General features: G+C 35.2%; 1 protein-coding gene and 1 non-coding gene across 7 annotated transcripts in view; one reads left to right on the forward strand and one right to left on the reverse strand.

The window, feature by feature from the left end:
• The window catches only part of Ccdc158 (coiled-coil domain containing 158), a 69,757-nt gene that overhangs the window by 43,141 nt on the left and 4,379 nt on the right, over window positions 1-22,237 (forward strand). For 5 of the 6 annotated variants that reach the window (XM_048784818.1, XM_048784820.1, XM_048784822.1 and 2 more), the window contains exons 17-21: window positions 7,768-7,916; window positions 9,411-9,470; window positions 11,126-11,185; window positions 14,198-14,265; window positions 16,026-16,184. In XM_048784818.1, coding sequence (XP_048640775.1) covers window positions 7,768-7,916; window positions 9,411-9,470; window positions 11,126-11,185; window positions 14,198-14,265; window positions 16,026-16,184 — 496 coding nt within the window. The remainder of the gene's footprint in view (window positions 1-7,767; window positions 7,917-9,410; window positions 9,471-11,125; window positions 11,186-14,197; window positions 14,266-16,025; window positions 16,185-22,237) is intronic. The other variant, XM_048784821.1, reaches the window with a different exon arrangement.
• On the reverse strand, window positions 21,778-21,884 carry LOC125611082. Its single transcript, XR_007341208.1, has one exon. It is a non-coding gene; the product is annotated as a U6 spliceosomal RNA (small nuclear RNA).

Consider the following 22,237-nt stretch of genomic DNA (forward strand, 5'->3'; position numbering starts at 1 on the left):
TTTTTTTTTTTTTTTTTTGTACTGGGGATTGAACTCAGAGGCACTCAATCACTGAGCCACATCTCCACCCTATTTTGTATTTTATTTAGAAACAGGGTCTCACTGAGTTGCTTAGTGCTTCAAGGTTGCTGAGGCTGGCTTTGAACTCGTGATCCTCCTGCCTCAGCCTCCAGAGCCACTGGGATTAAAGGCGTGTGCCATCATGCCTGGCTAGAATCCATGTTGATGTAATTATACAAGCATGGAATATATCTTATTCTAATTCACATTCCTACCCCCTGCTCCTTCCCCTTCCCATTCCTACCCCCTGCTCCCTTCCCTCTATTGATCTCTCTGCCATTTACCCATAGTTTCTTTTTTTAAAATTAATTTCCTGTGGATGTACACTATGATGAGATTTGCTGAAAAAACTAGGAATGGAACCATCATTTGACCCAGTTATCCCACTCCTCAGTATATAGCCAAAGGATTTAAAATCAGGTTTTAGCTTTCTTTGTTTTGCTAAATCAACTACAAATTACCAATTTGCTTTCTAGCTCCGCCCCCCCACAATGTTGCCATTACTCAGTGATCTCTTTCCTTTCGTCTTTATTCTTCTTAATTTCTTTAATGTATTTTAGTGGAGGGCTTCAAATAGAGCACAAATAAATGCCAATGTGTCTTGTTCAGAAGTAGGTCATTGCTGTTTGCATTGTTCTTCATTGCCCCTTCATTTATCTTTTATCTTTATTTTAGTCCTTTTACTTCATGATTCTTTTTTTTTTTACTTCATGATTCTAATAGTAACTGAGATTTACTGAACACCCATGTACCCGGCACTGTGCAACGTACTTTATAGATTAGCCTCCTTATTCCCCACAATATTTACATGAGGTAGATGCTATCATTATAATACCTGTTTTACAGACAAGGAAACTGAGATTTGAGGAGCTAGGTGACATAGAGACTTCAGTCAACAAAAACACAATTGAATCAAGACTTAACCCAGACATCGTGAGTCTAGAACTTGTGTTCTTAACCAATATACAGTCATGATTCTCTATACTATTTTGCTAAATGCTATTTCAAAAATAATTTAAATAGCTGTTATGTAAATAGATATTCTACCTGAACTAATATTGTGTTTTATTAGGTCTTTGTAAATGAAGATCATACAGTTAGAGCTTCAAATGTGTTTACAGTAATTCAAGAGCTTTCCCTTGTGTTATAGGTGAGAAAGTAGGCAAACCAGGAAAGTTACATTATGTGATCCGGTTCATGCTCAGTTGCCTAGAACATGTATGTGTGTGTATATATATAACTGGAAGTTTTATTAGAAGTCTTACTAGTTTGATATAGAAGTATTTTAGATTTGTTTCAGAAAGACTATTTTAGCATACAAAGTGAAAATATTTCCATGATGATATAATTTATTTGATTATATGTCAGATTCTATACATATGCACTATAATTTGTACTGGCTATACTTGATCTTTGCCACTGGAGTACCCATAGTGTGTACAAGATTTTTTGCTAAAAATCTTTATTATGACTTTATTATGACTTTTGTCCTGTTTTCTCATTTATTTTTAACATACTATAAAAATAGTGTGTTCCATTTTTATTACATTCTCTTAAAAGGAATATAAGTTATGAGAGGATGGATTTGGTCAGATATTCTCAGAATAGAATAGTCTAATTCAAACTAAATGAGATCAAGTTTTTATATTCATCTTTTTCATTTATCTTTTGTCTTTAGAGAATGGAGATAGAAATAGTCAAAAAGTGCACACTCTTCCTAAGCATTACTTATCTTACATCATCACTTATAAATGTGCCTGTAATGGACTCAATGCCATTAGAATAGTATTTGGAAGTACATTAGAGATATAATTTAGTAGTAATTTTAGAAATAAATCTAACATACAATGAATTTAGAGTAAAATATAAGATATAAGAAAATATAAAAATATAGAAAAATTAATAGAAACACAAAATAAACCTTAAGTCTAACAATAGCAACATCAGCTTATATTCTTCTCCTGAAGAAAAAAGGTTGTAGTTTTGCTCTGCAAGTGTAGGTTTCCTGGAAACAACCTGTAGTATATCCTAATCATCACAGACTAGAGTGCAGAGAGTAAGACTCTTTGCTGGGCTCCTTACTTCAGGAAGAGTTTATATTTGGTTAGTTCTTTACTAAACTGACAAGAATCATATGTAAATCATATTTTAGAATTTATTTCCCAGGTATTTTCTAAGTTTAAAAGTATATTTTGCTTATGTTATAAATCAAAGATGAATTTCATATGTAATAAGCAGTAAAGTATTTTTAAAAAATGGACAAGCTGGGTATGGTGGCACACACCTAAAATCCCAGTGGCTTAGGAGGTCAAGGCAGGAGGATCGCAGGTTCAAAGCCAGCCTCAGCAATTTATCAAGGCCATAAACAATTTAGTGAGACCCTGTCTCAAAAAAAAAAGGGGGGGGCGGGGTTGAGGATGTTTCTCAGTGGTTAAATGCCCCTGGGTTTAATCCCAGTACCTACCTACCAAAAAAAAAAAAAAGATTGTTTAGAAACAAACATTAAAAGGAAAGATTGATAATTTTGACTGTTTGACTAAATAAAAATTCTTAAATCACAGACCACTATAAACAGAAATTAAAAAGAAACCACAATCAATAGCTAAAAAATGAATAACTGTTCATCTATAGAGGAAAATAGCACACGCACTAATAGTGTTCTAAAGATAACACATTCACCAATAGTGTTATCTAAAGTAACAAATTCACAAAGAAGAAATGAAAAAAACCCATAGATATGAACAATTTTCAAACTCATTTGTAAACAAACAATGAATGACCATATTCACATGTTAAATGATAATGGGAAGAGTATAATATGATAAGCACTCTTGGTATCATACCTGACTGATCAGCATACACATTGATATGACTTTCTGATTGTTTTTTGCTTTCAAAGCTCATAATTTCTTTATTTCTTTTCTTAATTTAGTAAACTTTATTTTTAGGGCAGTTTTAATTTTACAGAAAAATTGAATAGAAAGTACAGAGAGCTCCCATAGATTCCCTTGCCCACCCCCAATACAGTTTCTCCTATTGTTGTGGTGCATTTGAAATAAATCACCAGGTCAGTCTTGAAGCAAGACATGGGACTTTATTCACAGATGTGGATCGGAATGGCAGTAGGCAAGTTGCCTCTGCAACCTTCAACCCCTTGCCAGAGGTAGGGTATCTCTTTTATAGCCCAAAACTACAAGTCAAAACCATAGCAATATAGGAAGTGGGTCAGAATGACCCAGTTCAAGATACAGTACACTGCCTAAGAAAAATGGGAATTAAAATGAGAACATTTTACAAATGCATTTTTAAATAATACATTGTATAAGAATAACAGAAACACTTTCAACCACCCTGCATTGCCAAACAGGATATGCTTAGAAGGAGGTGGCAGAGGCAGGGTTTTCTCAGGAGAAGCATTTCTTATATGAAATGGAGTCTAAGGGTAAAAAGGAGTTTGTCTGGTCAAGGCACATGTAATTTGGCCCATAACACTACTATTAACATATTGCATTGATGTGGTATATTTGCTTTAATTGACAAGCCAGTGTCGATACATTGTTAACTAATGGTTTACACAGGGTTCATTCTTTGTCTTATAAATTATATAGATTTGGGGCTGGGATTGTGGCTCAGCGGTAGAGCGCTCGCCTAGCATGGGCGGGACCCAGGTTCGATCCTCAGCACCACATAAAAATAAAAGCATTGGGTTGTGTCCATCTACACCTAAAAAATAAATATTTAAAAAAAATTATATAGATTTTCACAAATGCCTAAAGATATGTATCTCCCATTACAGTAGCATACATTAGTTTCATCACCCTAAAAATCTCCTGTGCTATGCTTACTCATCCCTTCATCCCTTTCCTTGGACTGTTGGCAACTACTGATCTTTTGACTATCTCCATAGTTTTGTCTTTTCCAGATGTCTTATAGTTGGACTCATATAGCATATAGGCTTTTCATATAGTATATTGAGTCATATATAGTATATTGGCTTCCCCACATAGTAATGTACTTTTTTGGGTTGGGAGGTACCAGGGATTGAACTCAGGGCACTCAACCACTGAGTCACATCCCCAGCCCTATTTTATACTTTATTTAGAGACAGGCTCTCACTGAGTTGCTTAGTGCCTCACTTTTTGCTGAGGCTGGCTTTGAACTTGTGATCCTCCTATCTCAGCCTCTGAGCTGCTGGGATTACAGGTGTGTGCCACCGTGCCGGGCTACTTAGCAATATACTTTTTTTTTATTAGCTACACATGACAGTACAATGATCTTGACAATTTTAATATATTAAAAGTATATTAGCAATATACTTTTAAGGTACATTTTCAGATCTTTTCATGGCTTAATGGCTAATTTATTTTAATTGCTGAATACTATTGAATAGTATGGATATCTTGGTTGCTTTCGAGTTTTGACAGTTATACATAAAGATGTGATAAAAGAATCAAGTGAAAGTTTTTGTGTGGATGTTAAGGTTTCAACTCACTTGGGCAACAGCATATTTAATTTTGTAAGGAACTGCCAAACTGACTTTCAAAATGGCTGGGGAACAGCATTTGGTGTTATCAGCATTTTGCATTTTAGCCATTCTAATAGGAGGTTAGTAGTATCTTGTTGTTTTAGTATGCAATTCTCTAATGATATATGATGTTGATGTGACCATATTTTAATTTGCTGATATGCCGTCTATATATATTTTATGGTAAAATTTCTGTTCAGAACTTTTGTCTATTTTTTTGAAAATTGTGATATTTGTTTCCTTATTGAGTTTTATAAGATCTTTTTGTTCTGTTTTATTTGTTTTGTCTATTTGGGGTATCAGTCCATTATCAGTTGTATGTTTTGAAAGTGTGTGTTTTGTTTTCCTAGTCTGTGGCTTGCTTTTTTAATCTTTTGACATTGTTTTACCAGAGCAAAATTTTTAATCTTAATGAAGCCCAACTTATCAATGTTTTCTTCCATAGATCATGTGTTTGTATCCCCTATGTTATTTTCTGGGATTTTCATAGTTTTACATTTTATACTTGGAACTATGATCATTTTGAGTTACCTTTTGTGAAAGATGTAAGATCTGTGTCTGGATTCATTTTTTTCCATGTGGATGTTCAGTTGTTCCAGAACCATTTGTTTAAATACTGTCCTGTCTCTACTGAATTGCCTTTGCTTCCTTTTCAAAGATAATTGACTACATATTTGTGAGGCTATTCTGGGCTCACTGTTCTCTGCCATTGGTCTTTTTGTCTATTATTTGACCAATACTATCTTGTTTACTGTAACTTTATGGTTTGAATTGTGGTGCTGGGGATTGAACTCAGGGGGCTTCAAGCATACTAGGCAAGGACTCTGCCATTGAGCTGAATCCCAGCCCCTATGGTAAATCTTGAAGTTGTGTAGTATCAGTTCTCTGACTTTGTTCAATATCATATTGGCTATTCTGAGTCTTTTGCCTTTCCATATAAACATTAGAATCACTTTGCCTATATCCACAAAATAACTTACTGGGATTTTGTTTTGGGATTGCATTGATTTTGTTTATCAAGTTGGGAAGAACTGATATAACAATATTGAATATTCTTATCCATAATATGGAATATCTCTTCATTTATTTAAATCTTTTGATTTCTTACATCAGAATTTTATAGTTTTCCTATCTGGATAGAAAGAAATATTGGAGGGGACTTGTCTGTGAGCTGTTTCCCTCCTCCCCTGCAGCAAGTGAATTATGGAGTTTCAGGGACACTTTTCCAGAGCCTGACAAGTGTTATGTAGGGTTTGGTTTATTATACTTCTTGAGAGAAGTCTATAATGAATAGCTTATCTATAGTTGGCAAAGTAAAGAGTATTGCCTTCTTGGTGTTATGTGACACTCTCCCCAGAGGAGGGCAAAGTTAAAAAACCTGCTTCTTATGAACCATATACAGGCCCTAGAAAAGGGACATCTTAAAAAGAATCCTACTAAAGGGGACCACCTAGTGGGACCACCACAAATATAAAAACTGCTGAGAGTTCAGGGCTGGGCAGGAGCATGTATAAATAAGGCTCAGTAACCTAGTCCTCTGCTTCTAAAGTCCCCAGACATCACACCAGGACCACTCAGGTAGGGCCTTATTTCCCCACAATACCTCTCTCTCCTACTCTCTCAACCTCAGAGGGGCCCAACATAGCAGCTACCAGAGATAGAAGGTATAAGGTAAGAAGAAAAGAAACTTACTCCTGTTTTACTAAAACCCAAACCTAAAATAGTCCTTTCAACTTGTTCTATAAATTTGCACATCCCAAAACAATGGGAAGCAAACACATCAAAATGTTAAAGGTGTTTTTCCACCTCCCTCATGCTTTGGTGATCAAGCAAGGGCAGATAAGCATATTGCCACCACACCCAGTGATACTGATCATTTGTAATAAATGTCAAGTACTTATGCATTTTAATAATTGCCAGAGCTTATTAAATAAACTTTCTAGTGGACAGAAGACATGAAGTCCAGGATAGAGCTAAAGTGACTGAGGACTACAATAGGATTAAGTTTTCTTAATCAAGTTTATGAGATGTTATTCCACGGTGGATATTATGTGTCTCAAGGTTAGAACAAGAACAAACCCAGCGATTAGTAAAATGGGATAATCTACTGGGAAAGAGATGTTTTCACTCATGATTAAGAAACTGGTTCACATCTTTATACTTTTTAAGTGAAGACAGTCAAATTTAATAATTTAATGGAATCTAGTTTATGAAACTTTAGACTCATTGTGGCAAGATGACCATTGGTATACTAGAAAGACAACACTGTGACACTTTTGAGTCAGAGCTCATGATATCTCCAGCTAGATATTGTACATGCTCTACCAGTGAAGGTGGGAAGTGGGGAAAAGCCCAAAGAACCAAAATTTTGCGGTGTTCAACCCTCAGAATCAATCTGTCCTGCAGATGTAAATCTACAATGGAATGCACGACTCAGGTAGAACATTTCAGTGACACACTGAGTCTACATACCCACTGTGGCAACTTCTGACTACCATGTGGCTTCCCTTCTTGATGTGCCTATTAGGTACTTCTACACTTATTATTATATTGTAAATATTCATTGGAGAATACTACATCAGTCAAATGTCAACTAACAGTTTGAAAATATTGGATATCTTTTTCTTCATTAGTGAAATGGAAATAGATTAATTCATCTGTTGTTTACTTCTGAAGTTCTGTAGCTTTATAAAATTAGTTTATCTCTATGGGCTGGGGATATAGCTCAGTTGGTAGAGTGTCGCCTCGCATGCACAAGCCCTGGGTTCAATCCCCAGACCATAAAAAAAAAAAAAAATTAATTTGTCTCTAAACAAAGTAATAAAATTGTTTTGCCCAGATGTAATTGAAAATATTTCATAGCATGCTAAGGATGTTCATACTACATTGTTAAAATTAAAAATTAATGTGTGTAATTTGAAACCACATATGTATATATAAATACACTTGAATACACAAACACACACATATACATACATATACACACATTAAGTTATAGTACTCTATCAATTATTGATTGATTGTTATTGCTTATTCCAGAGTGGGGTAAGATTTTTATACCTGTGTAGTCAATTTTATTTTCCTCTTCCATAATTTCTATTTAAGAGCTGATTAATTTTATGACAGAAAATAACATTCACATCTGAAAAAAAGTCTTTGTTTTGTTCATTGTTTTAATTCAGCACTGCATGAAGGCTAATGTACTGAAGGAAGACCCAACAAGGGACCTGAAACAGCTTCTCCAAGAACTGAGAAGTGTGATTAATGAGGAACCGTCCTTGCCTCTGACCAAACCTGAGGAGAGTGGGAGAACACCATCTCTCGGAGCCTTGTATGTGCTGTATGGGACCAAGCACACTCGGAGTAGGAAGCTCCTCTCATGAGTGGTTTGCGATTAAGTTGTCCACGTTACTCTCTGGGAAGCTGAGGTTTAAATAATTTGTAAGAGTGTCTGAAGTTAGCAGGGGGAAGCAGTATGAAAGTGGAGGAGTTAGACAAAAATTAACCAAAAGCAAAAAAAAAAAAAAAAAGCTTGACATCAATAAAAAATAATATAGTCATTCATTCAAAAAGTAGCCAGTCCAAGGTGTTACTCAAAGTTATATTTGTATAGGAATTTATAATTCCCAGCATATTTGAGAGCCATAATCTTATTTGACCATCACAACAACCAGCACCTGTTTGCTTGCAACACATGCTCCAATGGTGGAGCTAAAACTAGAAACTTGAGAACTGCATAACACCCTCAGTGTAAACTAGGGAAGAACCTTCATTCCCTAGGCATTCATGACAATTATGCATACCCAATTAATAAAAGGTCAGAGCCAAAAAGGATTTAGTACCTCACTAGTCTGTACTGTGGAAATCAATGAGATTCTCATATTCTTTTCAAAAATGCTTTTTAACTTTATTGTGCATTGTCATTTACCCTACCTTATCTTAAAGCATTTTAAAATGATGTATATTTTTTATATTTTTTCATTTTTCTAATATTTATTTCTGGTTATTTGGCAAATATCTAAAAATACTACTTTCTGATATAATATCTATATAAACAATATCCAGTTCCTTAAGATGTTCAATTAGTATATATTTACTCAAGGTGCCAAAATATTTGCTGGATTTGTCTCATTGTTATAAATATTATTAATAATAATAGTAAAATATCAGTAACAGTACAATTGCCTAACATATCATTGCATTGTTTGAATCATGTATTGTCAGAAATGTTCTGTTGGCCACTCCATTAAAGAATACTTTCACTTGAAGAACACTTTCATTTTTGTCATAACTATAATATGCCTTCTAAGACAGAATAGTAATATTTAGTTCATTAGATAGATGAGTGAATTTGGACATAGATTAACTCGCCTCCTTCTATGAAGCTAAGAAACAAACCCAGAAGTAAAAGCTAGAACCCCTGGCTCCTAGCACTGATCATCCACAGGATTAACATGGCTTCCCTGGCCAGGTTTCCATCACTCCTGCCACTAGTGACACACTTGAGCTGTTTGGACTGTGTCAAACATGAATGTATTTGATCCCTGCCTTTAGAGAACTTATGTTAATTTTTTGTAATCCTACAAAACGACCTTTGTCATGACAGCCTACATTCTGCCTAACACTTAAGAATCCATAGAAGGAAATTATTTTTGATTTTATGAATTCCAGAGGTAACCCTTTATTAAATTTGTTTGGAGGCCTAAAATCCACATTTTTAGCTCATAAAAAATTGAATTCATGTGAGCAATTGATTTTTAAAAAGACATAGAATCTGGAAATTGACCTATATATAATTAACTGAAAATTATATGTGTCTGCACAGAAATGAAAGAGTAAGAGATTGCATGACTGAATCAAGCATGAGATCAGAGATATGCCATAGGTAAGAAGAATCTGAAAATCTGAATCTAATTAATTATCCAGGATTTATATGTGGGCTGGTAACTTACAAAGTCTATTTGGATTGTTTTCATGGAACTTCATGGGCATATTGGTTTCAGTGAAGAAAACTCGTTCCATTGTTAAATTGACTCTAAAAGGGATTTCAATGAAATGAACTTAATTTACTTTCTAGAAACCAACTTTATAGGCATTTCTTTTTTGCTTATTTTAGATTTCACTGATTATGTCAGCTTTCTCTCACTATAACAAAATTCCTGGAGATGTCATCTCAGCAACTCAGAAGGATGAGGCAAGAATATCACAAACTCAAGGCCAGCTATAGCACTTAGTGAGATCCTATATTAAAATCAAATATAAAAAAGAACTGGGGATGTAGCTTTGTGGTAAAGTGCCCATGGATTCAATCCCCAGTACAAAACAAACAACAACAAAAAAAAACTGAGATAATTAACTTATAAAGGGTTTATTTAGTTCATAGTTCTAGAAGTTCCAGTTTAAGATCTGGTAGACCCATTGCTTTGGGACTCTGTTGGGCTTCCTGATAACAATGATGGGAAACAAGTGATGGAGCAAACTGCTCACATCATTTACAGGAAGCAAAAGAGAAATAGAAAGAACTGGTTCCTACAATCTCCTTTGGGCCCATGCCCCAATGACCTAAGGACCTCCCATAAGGTCCCATCTCCTAAAGGTTCCACACCTTCCAATAGCACCATCCTCGGGACCAGTCCTTCCGCACATGGGCCTTTGAGGAACTATGAACATCCAGTCCATAGCACTGATATTTAGCCATCTGACGCTATTTATTATAAGGCATGCCATACCAAAAAGATTGTTCTATACATGTTTACAATGGCTTATATAAATGTAAAGAGAAGAACGGTCCAGAAGGGAATTATAACAACCTCAACACAGGTTTATAAAAACCTTACTAAAAACAAGTCTACTTTCATCAGTAGTTGAATAGCTGAATTTTAAATGAACTCATTAAATAATAAGAACATAAAAAAATAAAATCCACAACCTTAAAGTAAGATACAAAAAAAAAAAAAAAAAATCAAGACAACTTCTGAGAACACTTTAGCCAAAAAGGAAAAACAGATTACTATTAATTTATTATTCATTGCTTGATATTTTCAATAACTCACTGCCTTTTGCAAGAAGTACATTATCCCTTGGTCTGCACTGAAGAATCTCCTAATTTATCAGCCGTCTGCCTTTACTCCCATTTTATGTTCTAATCAAACCAGATTACTCCCAATTCCCAGAGCTTCATGTCTTTTTGTCTTCAAGCTTTTCTGTATATAATTTTCTCTCTACCTGGAAAAGTCAGAGGCCCAGACTCCTTTGAATCTGCATCTGTCTGAGAGTAATATTCAGATGAACTATTTTATTTTATTGTATAATTTTGTTATATAATTAATGCTCAGTGATATGTTAACCTGTCTACCATATGGTATCATTTCATCCTGGATGAGACTAAATCAGGCTAGGGTGTAGCATGCACAAGGCTCTTGGTTCAGTCCCCTGTGACAAAACAAAACAAAACAAATTATTTCTCTCACAGACCTTTACTAGACTGATAAGGAAGTAACATTGTGTAGTATTTAATTTTTCTCATTTTTCTACTTACAGAAGCAACAATTCATTAAGGGACTCTACCGAAGGGAGCAAGTCCAGTGAAACACTCAGCAGGTAAGAAATTATCTTACCAGCCTCCAATTTTCAAAATGTACCTTTTACTATTCTTCATTAATTAACTCAAAGATTATTTACTAGGGGCTGGGACTGGGGCTTAGTGGTGGAGTGCTCCTCTTGCATGTGTAGGCCCTGGGTTTGATACTCAGCACGACATAAACAAAATAAAAGTATTGTGTCCACCTACAACTAAAAAAATATTTTTTAAAAAAGATTATTTACTATCCATAATGTGCCATGTGCTGTGCTAAACCCTTAGAAAATTATAGTGAGCAAAATAGACCTATTCTCAAGGTCTACTTATTGACCAGCCACTGGCAAAAACTTATTTTTATTTTTTCTGTTTTTACCACTCATAAAAAATAGAGCTATCAGAGCCCTCTTTTTGTCTTAAGAGTAGGAAAATGGTTTCTACTGTTGTAATTTCAGTTAAGCTGAGGCTCATTCATCACCACATCTTCAGCACCAAGCATAATGCCTACCACCTAATAGCCCTTTAGTAAATATTTATTTAGGGAATGATTCAAGACAGCATTAAAAATATTATCTTACAGCCTCTGCTACTTGACCACAAAATTGTAAACTTGAGTCTTTCTAAATATACCTTTCTATTAATATAAAAAGTGAAATTTTGATTTCCCTTTCACTTGAGGATATAACACTACATAGTACCTATTAATAGTAACTTACTGTATTTTATTTTTTTCTATTTTCTGGTTGTTTTAGACATATTTAATCTACCTCATCTAATCTATGAGGTAGGCATTATTTTCCCATATGTAGGTTAGAAATGAAAACTGAGAGAGTTCTTCAACAATTTGATAAGGTTATATAACTTATACACAATGTACAGTCTCCTAAGTACGTGCTAGTGACTCCTACTATGTACTGCCTTTGGGGACCAAAGCTGAACTACGTAGGTAGAGGTGGGTGGAGTAGTTACTCCCTTGAGACAACTAAAGCTCTCCATGACTTAGAAAAAATTGCTTTCTTCAACAATGAAATTACCAGAATACTACATTTTATGAGGGGGAAAAAACCTATATCCTTCAAAAAAATCATGGAGAGGATATTGTTCCATAGTTTAACGTATGGCTTAATAAAAGATAACTGGATATGCTGTGTCATTATTCTCATTTACTGCTAAGTATTTTTATTATTTCACTCTGATTTCTTCTGCTACACATTGATCATTCAATAACATATTGTTTAGTTTCCATGTGTTAGAATAGCTTCTATTTTATTTTATCATTGATTTCTAATTTTATTCTAATATGGTCTGATAGAATGCAACGTATCGTCTCTAGTTTTTGTGTTTGCTAAGAGTTGCTTTGTGGCCTAAGATATGGTCTATTTTAGAGAAGGATTCATGTGCTGCAGAGAAGAAAGTATATTCAGTCATTAATGGACGAAATACTATATATATGTCTATTAAGTCTAAATTATTTAGTTCTATAGCTCTTTGTCCAGAATTGGAATTATCAAGAATACAAATAACAATAAATTTTGGCAAGGATATAGTGAAAAATGTACACCCATACATTGGTGGTGGGACTGCAAATTGGTACAACCAATCTGGAGAGCAGTATGGAGATTCCTCAGAAAACTTGGAATGGAACCACCGTTTGACCCGGTTATCCCATTCCTCAGCATAACCCCAAAGACTTAAAATCAGCCTATAATGGTGACATGGCCACATCAATGTTTATAGCAGCTCAATTCACAATAGCTAAACTATGGAACCACCCTAAATGACCCTCAACAGATGAATGGATAAAGAAAATGGTGTAATATACACAACGGAATATTGTATATACTATATATATACTATATACTATTCAACCAAAAAGAGGAATTAAATTATGGCATTTGCTGGTAAATGGATGGAACTGGAGACTATCATGCTAAGTGAAATAAGCCATCACAAAAAACCAAAGGCAAATGTTTTCTCTGATATGCAGATGATAACTCACAATAAGGGAGGGAGTAGGGAAGAATAGAAGTACTTTGGATTAGACAAAAGGGAATTAAGGGAAGGGGAATGGGAATAGGAAAGATAGTAGAATGAATCTGACATAACTTTCCTGTATTTTTATATGAATACATGACCAATGTAATTTCACATCGTGTACAGCCAGAAGAATAGAAAGTTGTACTCCACATATGTATAATATGTCAAAATATATTCTGTTTTCATCTATAACTAAAAAGAACAACAACAACAACAAAAGACAACTGGAACTGCTTGGGAGGCTGAGGCAGGAGCATTATAAATTCAAGGCCAACCTGGGCAATTTAGCAAGACCCTGTCTCAAAATAAATAAAAAGGGGTGAAGATGTAGCTCAGTGATAGAGCACTTGCCTAGCAAGTGCAAGCCTCTGGGTTCAATACCCAGTATCACAAAACTAAAAGAAAAATAAAAATTGGATCTAACTTGCCATGATATCAGCTATCAGCACAGCACCTGGTAGGGGAACCCCTCTGGTATTTTCTGAGAACATCTTAATGAAAATAGCTTTGATCTCACAAACCACCTTGAGAACTGCTGTGACCTTCTTAGACTACCCAATTCACAAAGAACTGCATAGTTTAACTTTTTTATTTAATTAAGTCTTATACTTTTGTAAACTGATACTGCTAATGCTAAGAGATTTTTGTTGCTGCTGTCTTTGGTCTCTTCAATTTTAAATGAGTCATTAAGATGCATTTCTTAAAATTCATGAAAAGATGATTTGGGTTTGTAGGATTATTACTCAAACATGAATTTTTTGACCAAAATTATATGTTACTTCATCCTGAAAAATGTTCATGGGTGCAGAATGCAAAGTGACAACGCAACTTCAAATCTCCATCTTAGGGTATGTTAAGATTCCTGCAGTTTAGGATTATGATTGCCACCTTAAGTTTTACTTTAAGCCATCAAATTTGCCTGTGTTGACAGGAGTTCATAAGATTACTTTATAACCAGAATAACCAGAATACTCTCCTTACTGTTTTGATGTTTCCAGAGAGCCAGTTATGTTGAACGCAGGAGACCTAGAAGATCCATCTAGTTGTTTCGCTTTCCAATGCACAGGTGAGTCTTCAATGAAAGTGCTACCAAAAGCTTGTCCTTGTCCCTGATGGCAATTTCATAAAGACACAGTTTTGAGAAAAAAAAAAAAAAAGATTTATTGCTTTGCTAGCAAAGGAGAAACACAGGGGACCCCTGTCCCAGAGGCCCATCAGGGAGAAGAGGGCTTTTAAAGAAGTTCTTCAAAGAAGTCCTCAGTGGGGGGAGGTTGTGATTCAGTTGTTAATTTGGGAGATAGCCATTCCTTAGATCTTCTGGTGCCAACCTCCAAGTGTGAATTACTTGGTCCCTTTGGTGGATGTATGCTCAAATACAGATGATGAATGAGGTCTAGGATGGGTAAAGGGTAATCCTGTTCCCTGCCACTGGGTTAGGGAGGGGGAGAGGGGGAAAAGGAAAAGAAAAACATGTCTCTTTTAAAATGAGCTGTGAAGGGTCTATTAAAAAGGTGCAGTGGACCACTGTTACAAAAGCACAAAGACAGGACCTGCTGAAAACCCTGCAACTCCCCATTTTCATGAGCTTGAAAGCCAGAGTCCCCATTAACTCTCCTGTTACTTTCTCCATTCATTCTGCTTTATCCACTCTTGGAATTGTTCCTTGAACATGTCAGGTGCTCCCTGTTAGGGCCTTTACACCCACTGTGTCTCCGTGTTATTAACCCCCTCACCTTTCTTAAAGTTTTGCTCAGATGTTATGTTCCCAATGAGACTTAACCCTTACCACCTTTTTTGAAAACCACAACCTTTTCCTATACTTTCAATCCCCCTTAACCTTTTCCTTTTAAAAGTTACACATTATCTTGTAGCATACTATGTAACTTACTGATTTATGTTAGCTCCATAAATTAAACAAAATTTACATAAATTAAACAAAAGCTACACAGTCTTTAACTATTTGGTTTCCTGATAAATCCCAGGAACCTTGAACCTATCTGATAGAAAACAGGTGCTCAACAAATACTGATTGGGTGAAAGAAAAAGGAGAATTGAGCCAGACAGCACTCTCATTTCTAAGAATTATAATCAAAATGATCTTTATAACAGCAGGCTTCTGATGGAAAAAGTTAAAATAGTGAAACAGAGGAGTTTTGAGATTAGACTAGATTCCTGGTTTTGCCAATTTCCTCTGGGTTCTTGTCTCGCAAATTTTAAAGAATAAAATCCAGGGATGGTCATGCAAGGGAAGAGTAAACAGAGCAGAATTTATTTAAGCAAGAAGAGCTAGAACTCCCACCATGCAGGAGGGGGCCTAATAGCAGAAAAAACCATTTTGGTGTGCTAGCTTGGGAATTTCTATATAGTTCTGGGTAGAGCATGGAGCAAAATAGGCATTGAAAACAGCACCATGGCTATCTGGCCTTTGAATTTTGATTTTTTCATTCAACTTTCATCTGGGTTCAGTCCTACCTCTGGTTTTCCCACCTCTGGAACAAAGGAGTTGGTTGAAGTGTTTCCACAGGTGAGTCCCATGGCCTTTTACCTTTGAAATAGGCCTTGATGGTGCTCATTAATATTTCTACAGGTTGGCTTCCAGGTGTGATTTCTGCATTTGAACAAGAACTTAATTGGGGAATATCACTTCTGATTGCTGATCATTCATTATTTTTATTCATTAGGAGAATTGAGATAGACCTTGCTCTCATTTCTAAGAAATCATAAACAAAATGATCTGTATAAAAGCAAGCTCTCTCTATGCAAAAGTTTGATATAGTATGCTATTTTTAATCACTGTCTTTTACTTTTATTCTTGCAAAATTTCAGCAAGTCCAACAGTGAAAAATTCAGCTTCCCGTTCATTCAGTTGTTCTCCTAAGAAATCTCCAGTGCATTCATTCCTGACTAGTTCAGCTGAAGAGTCAGTGGGTTCCACATCACGGTATAGATCTACCAAATCTATTCATTCACCTGATTCCGTTAAAGGTAAGAATAATCTGATATAGTTTATGGGATTAATTGATTTTTCATCTAGTGAATTTCAAGTTCTTTTCCATAGTCAGAATTAACAAGATTTTGCCTGCCGATCTTATATGCAGGCTCTGATTGATGCTGTGTAAAATGGTCTTAATTAAAACAGCCACTATGAACACATATGTAAAAGCATATGCTAGTAAAAGCATAGATATTATATGTAAGTATTTTCTCTGACATAAACAATGGATATTTTACCCTTTGGGGGGATCTCCTTTTAAATGCTCTGAGTGACTTTTCTCTTATTTACATCCTTTACAACATGGCTTTCCAACTGTTCCAGCCTTTGTAAATGCAAATTTCTATTACATAAGCCTGTCAAAATGTTCTCATTTTTAGAATTTTAAGTTCATTTGTTATTTGACAAGACAGGTGGAAAAAAATTATTTGATGTAGAATAAATGCCTGATAAATATATGGGTGTTTAATATAAGTGTGTTAGATTGAATTTGAAATGTTTCTCATCATGTATGACAGTGACCAAATCACTTCTGTGCTCTATGGCATCATTTCCATCGACAAGGGATAAATCAGATAAGCTGTTGCCTCATTGTCAAGTCAGTTCTATTGAAATTTGAAATTTCAAGTCTTTTAAAATTCTATGCAATGCACATTTCTAGATCCTAAAAAAATGAAAATCAGAACCTAATCACATCTTAGTACACTTTTTATTCACTTCTTTTTGTATTTGTGTCTTCCTTCATCCCTTATGATTCTTTTTTTAATTAATTAATTAATTAATTTGTTGTAATTTGTTATACATGACAGCAAAATGCATTTCAATTCATAGTACACAAATGGAGCACAATATTTCATTTCTATGGTTGTACATAAAGTAGAGTGACACATTCATTTCTTCATACATGTACCTAGGGTAATGATGTCCATCTCCTTCTACCTTCCTATACCCGTTCTCTCTCCGTTCCCCTCCCTCCCCTTTGCCCTATCCAAAGTTCTTCCATTTCTCCCATGCTCCCGCCCTTCCCCCATTATAGATCAGCATTCACTTATCAGAGAAAACATTCAGTCTTTGGTTTGGGGGAGATTGGCTAACTTCACTTAGCATAATATTCTCCAACTCCATCCATTTACCTGCAAATGCCATGATTTTATTCTCTTTTAATGCTGAGTAATATTCCTCTGTGTGTGTGTGTGTGTGTGTGTGTGTCACACACACATATATCACAGTTTCTGTATCTATTCATCTACTGAAGGGCATTAGGTTGGTTCCACAATTTAGCTATTATGAATTCTGCTGCTATAAACATTGATGTGGCTGTGTCCCTGTAGTATGCTGTTTTTAAGTCCTTTGTGTATCAACTAAGGAGTGGGATATCTGGGTCAAATGGTGGTTCCATTCCAAGTTTTCTAAGGAATCTCCATACGGCTTTCCAGATTGCTGGTGGGACTGCAGATTGGTGCAACCAATGTAAAAGAGTGCCTTTTGTCCCACATCCTTGTCAACAATTATTGTTGCTTGTTTTCTTAATAACTGCCATTCTGACTAGAGATGTTGAACATTTTTTCATATATTTGTTGATTGATTGTATATCTTTTTCTGAGAAGTATCTGTTCAATTCCTTAGCCCAATTTTTAAATTATTTTTTAAATATTTTTTTGGTTGTAGATGGACACAATACTTTTATTTTATTTCTTTATTTTTAATGTGGTGCCAGGGATCGAAACCAGTGCCTCACACATGCTAGGCAAGTGCTCTACCACTGAGCCACAACCCTGGTCCCCCTTAGCCAATTTATTGATTGTATTATTTGCTTCTTTGGTGTTAAGTGTTTTGAGTTCTTTATATATCCTGGAGATTAGTGCTCTATTTGATGTGTGTGTGGTAAAAATTTGCTCCCACTCTGTAGGCTCTCTCTTTTGCTAAGAAGAAGCTTTTCAGTTTGAATCCATTCCATTTATTGACTCTTGATTTTATTTCTTGCACTTTGGGAGTCTTGTTAAGGAAGTCAGGGCCTAATCCAACATGGTGAAGATTTGGGCCTACTTTTTCTCCTATTAGGTGCAGGGTCTCTGGTCTAATTCCTAGGTCCTTGATCCACTTTGAGTTGAGTTTTGTGTGTGGTGAGAGATAGGGGCTTAATTTCATTTTGCTGCATGTGGATTTCCAGTTTTCCAAGCACCATTTTTTGAAGAGGCTATCTTTTCTCCAATATATGTTTTGGGCACATTTGTCTAGTATGAGATAACTGTAATTATGTGTGTTAGTCTCTGTGTCTTCTATTCTTCATTGGTCTACCAGTCTATTTTGGTGCCAGTACCATACTGGTTTTGTTACTGTTGCTCTGTAGGATAGTTTAAGGTCTGGTATAACGATGCCACCTACTTAACTCTTCTTGCTAAGGATTGCCTTAGGTATTCTTGGTCTCTTTGCAGATTGGTTGGTTGAATTTCATGACTGCTTTTTCTATTCCTATAAGGAATGTCATTGGGATTTTGATTGGAATTGCATTAAATCTGTATAGTGCTTTTGGTAGTACAGTCATTTTGACAATATTAATTCTGCCTATCCAAGAAGAAAGGAGATCTTTCCATCTTCTAAGGTCTTCTTTAATTTCTTTCTGTAGCGTTCTGTAGTTTTCATTGTAGAGGTCTTTCACCACTTTCATCAAGTTGATTTCCCCAATTTTTTTTTTGAGTCTGTTGTAAAGGGGGTAGTTTTCCTAATTTGTCTTTCAGAGGATTCATCACTGATGTATAGAAATGCATTTGATTTATGGGTGTTGATTTTATATCCTGCTACTTTGCTGAATTCATTTATTAGTCCTAGATGTTTCCTGGCAGAATTTTTCAGATCCTCTAAGTATAGAATCATGTCTTTGGCAAATAGTGATAGTTTGAGTTCTTCTTTTTCTATTTGTATCTTTTAATTTCTTTCGTCTATCTAATTGCTCTGGCTAGAGTTTCAGGGACTACATTAAATAGAAGTGGTGAAAGAGGGCATCACTGTCTTGTTCCAGTTTTTAGAGGGAATGCTTTCAATTATTCTCCATTTAGAATGATGTTGGCCTTGGGCTTAGCATAGAAAGCTTTTAAAATGTTGAAATATGTTCCTATTATCCCTAATTTTTCTAATGTTTTGAACATGAAGGGGTGCTGTATTTTGTCTAATGCTTTTTCTTCATTTATTGAGATGATCATATGATTCTTATCTTTAAGTCTATTGATGTGATGAATTACATTTATTGACTTCCATATATTGAACCAATCTTGCATCCCTGGGATGAACCCCACTTGATCATGGTGCACTATGTTTTTAATATGTTTTTGTATTACATTTGCTGGAATTTTATTGAGAATTTTTGCATCTATGTTCATTAGAGATATTGGTCTGAAGTTTTCTTTCCTTAGTGTGCCTTTATCTGGTTTTGGAATCAGGGTGAAATTGGTCTCAGAGTTTGGAAGTATTCCCTCTTTTTCTATTTCATGGAATAATTTGAGGAGTACTGGTATTCTTTGGAGGGCTTGTAGAACTCAGCTGTGAATCTATCTGCTCCTGAGCTTTTCTTGGTTGGTAGGCTTTTTTTTTTTTTTGAGAGAGAATTTTTTAATATTTATTTTTTAGTTCTCAGCGGACACAACATCTTTCTTTGTATGTGGTGCTGAGGATCGAACATGGGCCGCACGCATGCCAGGCGAGCGGCTACCACTTGAGCCACATCCCCAGCCCGGTTGGTAGGCTTTTGATGGCATCTTCTGTTTCATAGCTTGAAAGTTATCTGTTTAACTTGTGTATATCGTTCTGATTCAGTTTGGGTAAATCATTTGACTCTAGAAATTTGTCGATGTCTTTGATATTTTCTATTTTATTGGCGTGCAAATTTTCAAAATAGTGTCTAATTATCTTCTGTATTTCTGTAGTGTCCTTTTTTGTCATGGATTTTAGTAATTTTGAGTTTTCTCTCTCCTTCTCTTCGTTAGCATGGCGAAGAATTTATCAATTTTATTTATTCTTTCAAATAACCAACTTTTCATTTTGTCAATTTTTTTCAATTATTTCTTTTGTTTCAATTTTATTGATTTCAGCTCTGATTTTAATTATTTCCTGTCTTCTACTACTTTTGGTGTTGATTTGTTCTTCTTTTTCTAGGGCTTTGAGTTGTAATGTTAGGTCATTTATTTGTTGACTTTTTCTTCTTTTAAGGAATGAACTCCATGCAATGACCTTTCCTCTTAGTAGTACCTTCATAGTATCCCAGAGATTTTGATATGTTGTATCAGTGTTCTCATTTACCTCTAAGAATTTTTAATCTCTTCTCTGATGTCTTCTGCAATCCATTGTTATTCAATAGCATATTATTTAGTCTCCAGGTGTTAGATTAGCTTCTATTTTTATCATTGATTTCTAATTTCATTCCATTGTGATCTGATAGAATGCAGGGTAGTATCTCTACTTTTTTGTATTTGCTAAGAGTTGATTTGTGGCATAATAAATGGCCTGTTTTAGAGAAGGATCCATGTGCTGCTGAGAAGAAAGTGTATTTACTCGTTGATGAATAAAATATTCTTTATATGTCTGTTAAGTCTAATTATTGACTATATTATTGAGTTCTGTAGTTTCTTTGTTTAGCTTTTGTTTGGAAGATCTATACAGTGGTGAAAGAAGTGTGTTAAAGTCACCCATTATTATTGTGTTGTGGTCTATTTGACTCTTGAACTTGAGAAGAGTTTGTATGATGAACATAGATGCTCCATTGTTTGGGACATATATATTTATAATTGTATGTCTTGTTGATGTATGGTTCCCTTAAGCAGTATAAAATGTCCTTCATTATCCCTCTTGAGTAACTTTGGCTTGAAGTCTACTTTATTTGATGTGAGAATATAAAACTCTGCTTGTTTACACAGTCCATGTGAGTGATATGTTTTTTCCCAACCTTTCGCCTTCAGTCTGTTAGTGTCTTTTCCTATGAAATGAGACCCAGCATATTGTTGGGTCTTTTTTTTTAATCCCATCTGCCAGTCCATCTCTTTTGATTAATGAGTTCAGGCCATTAACATTCAGGGTTATTATTGAGACATGGTTTGTATTCCTGGTTATTTTGGTTTCTTTTTGGTTTTTAACTTGACTTGGTTTCTCCTTTGATTGGTTTTTCCTTTAGTGTGATACCTCCCTTTGCTGATTTTCATTGTTGTTTTTTATTTCCTCCTCATGGAATATTTTGCTGAGGATATTCTATAGTGCAGACTTTCTTGTTGTAAATTCTTTTAACTTTTGTTTATCATGGAAGGTTTTTGTCATCAAATCTGAAGCTTAATTTTGCTGGAGATAAGATTCCTGGTTGGCATCCACTTTCTTTCAGAACTTGGTGTATGCTATTCCAGGATCTTTTAGATTTGAGGGTCTGGGTTGAGAAATCTGAAGAGATCCTAATTGGTTTCCCCCTCTATGTAATCTGATTCCTTTCACTTGTTGGTTTTAAAATTCTCTCCTTATTCTGTATGCAAAGTATTTTCATTATAATGTGCCTTGGTGTAGATCTGTTGTGATTTTGTACATTTGATATCCTGTAAGCCTCTTGTATTTAAAAATACAGAACGCTCCACGAATTTGCATGCCATCCTTGTGCAGAGGCCATGCTAACCTTCTTTGTATTGTTCCAATTTTAGTATATGTGCTGCTGAAGAGAGCGCTTCAATGTGCTTTCTGAAAAGAAAAAACAGTCCTGGGGTACTCTGAGTCTTTTCCATCTTTGAGTTCCACTCTGCGTCCCCATCAGGATCAGACTTTCCAATCTGTCCAACAACATAGCTTCCAGGGTACTTTTGAAGTCCCCAGCTGGGATCAGACCTGTAAGTCTGTTCCAAATTGTCTGCAAATTGTCAATCATATGAGCATCTTCGGCCCCATTATGCAGTTTTCAGGGTGTTTGATAGCCCCTACCTAGGTTTTAAGAAAAAACCCTGAAAAGAACATTCCTAAGATCTCAAGTAATCTAGGTACATTCAATAATTTGCAATTTCTTGTTATTTAAAATAATAGAGAG

Source organism: Marmota marmota, unplaced genomic scaffold (genome assembly GCF_001458135.2).
Source record: "Marmota marmota marmota unplaced genomic scaffold, marMar, whole genome shotgun sequence".
NCBI lineage: Eukaryota > Metazoa > Chordata > Mammalia > Rodentia > Sciuridae > Marmota > Marmota marmota.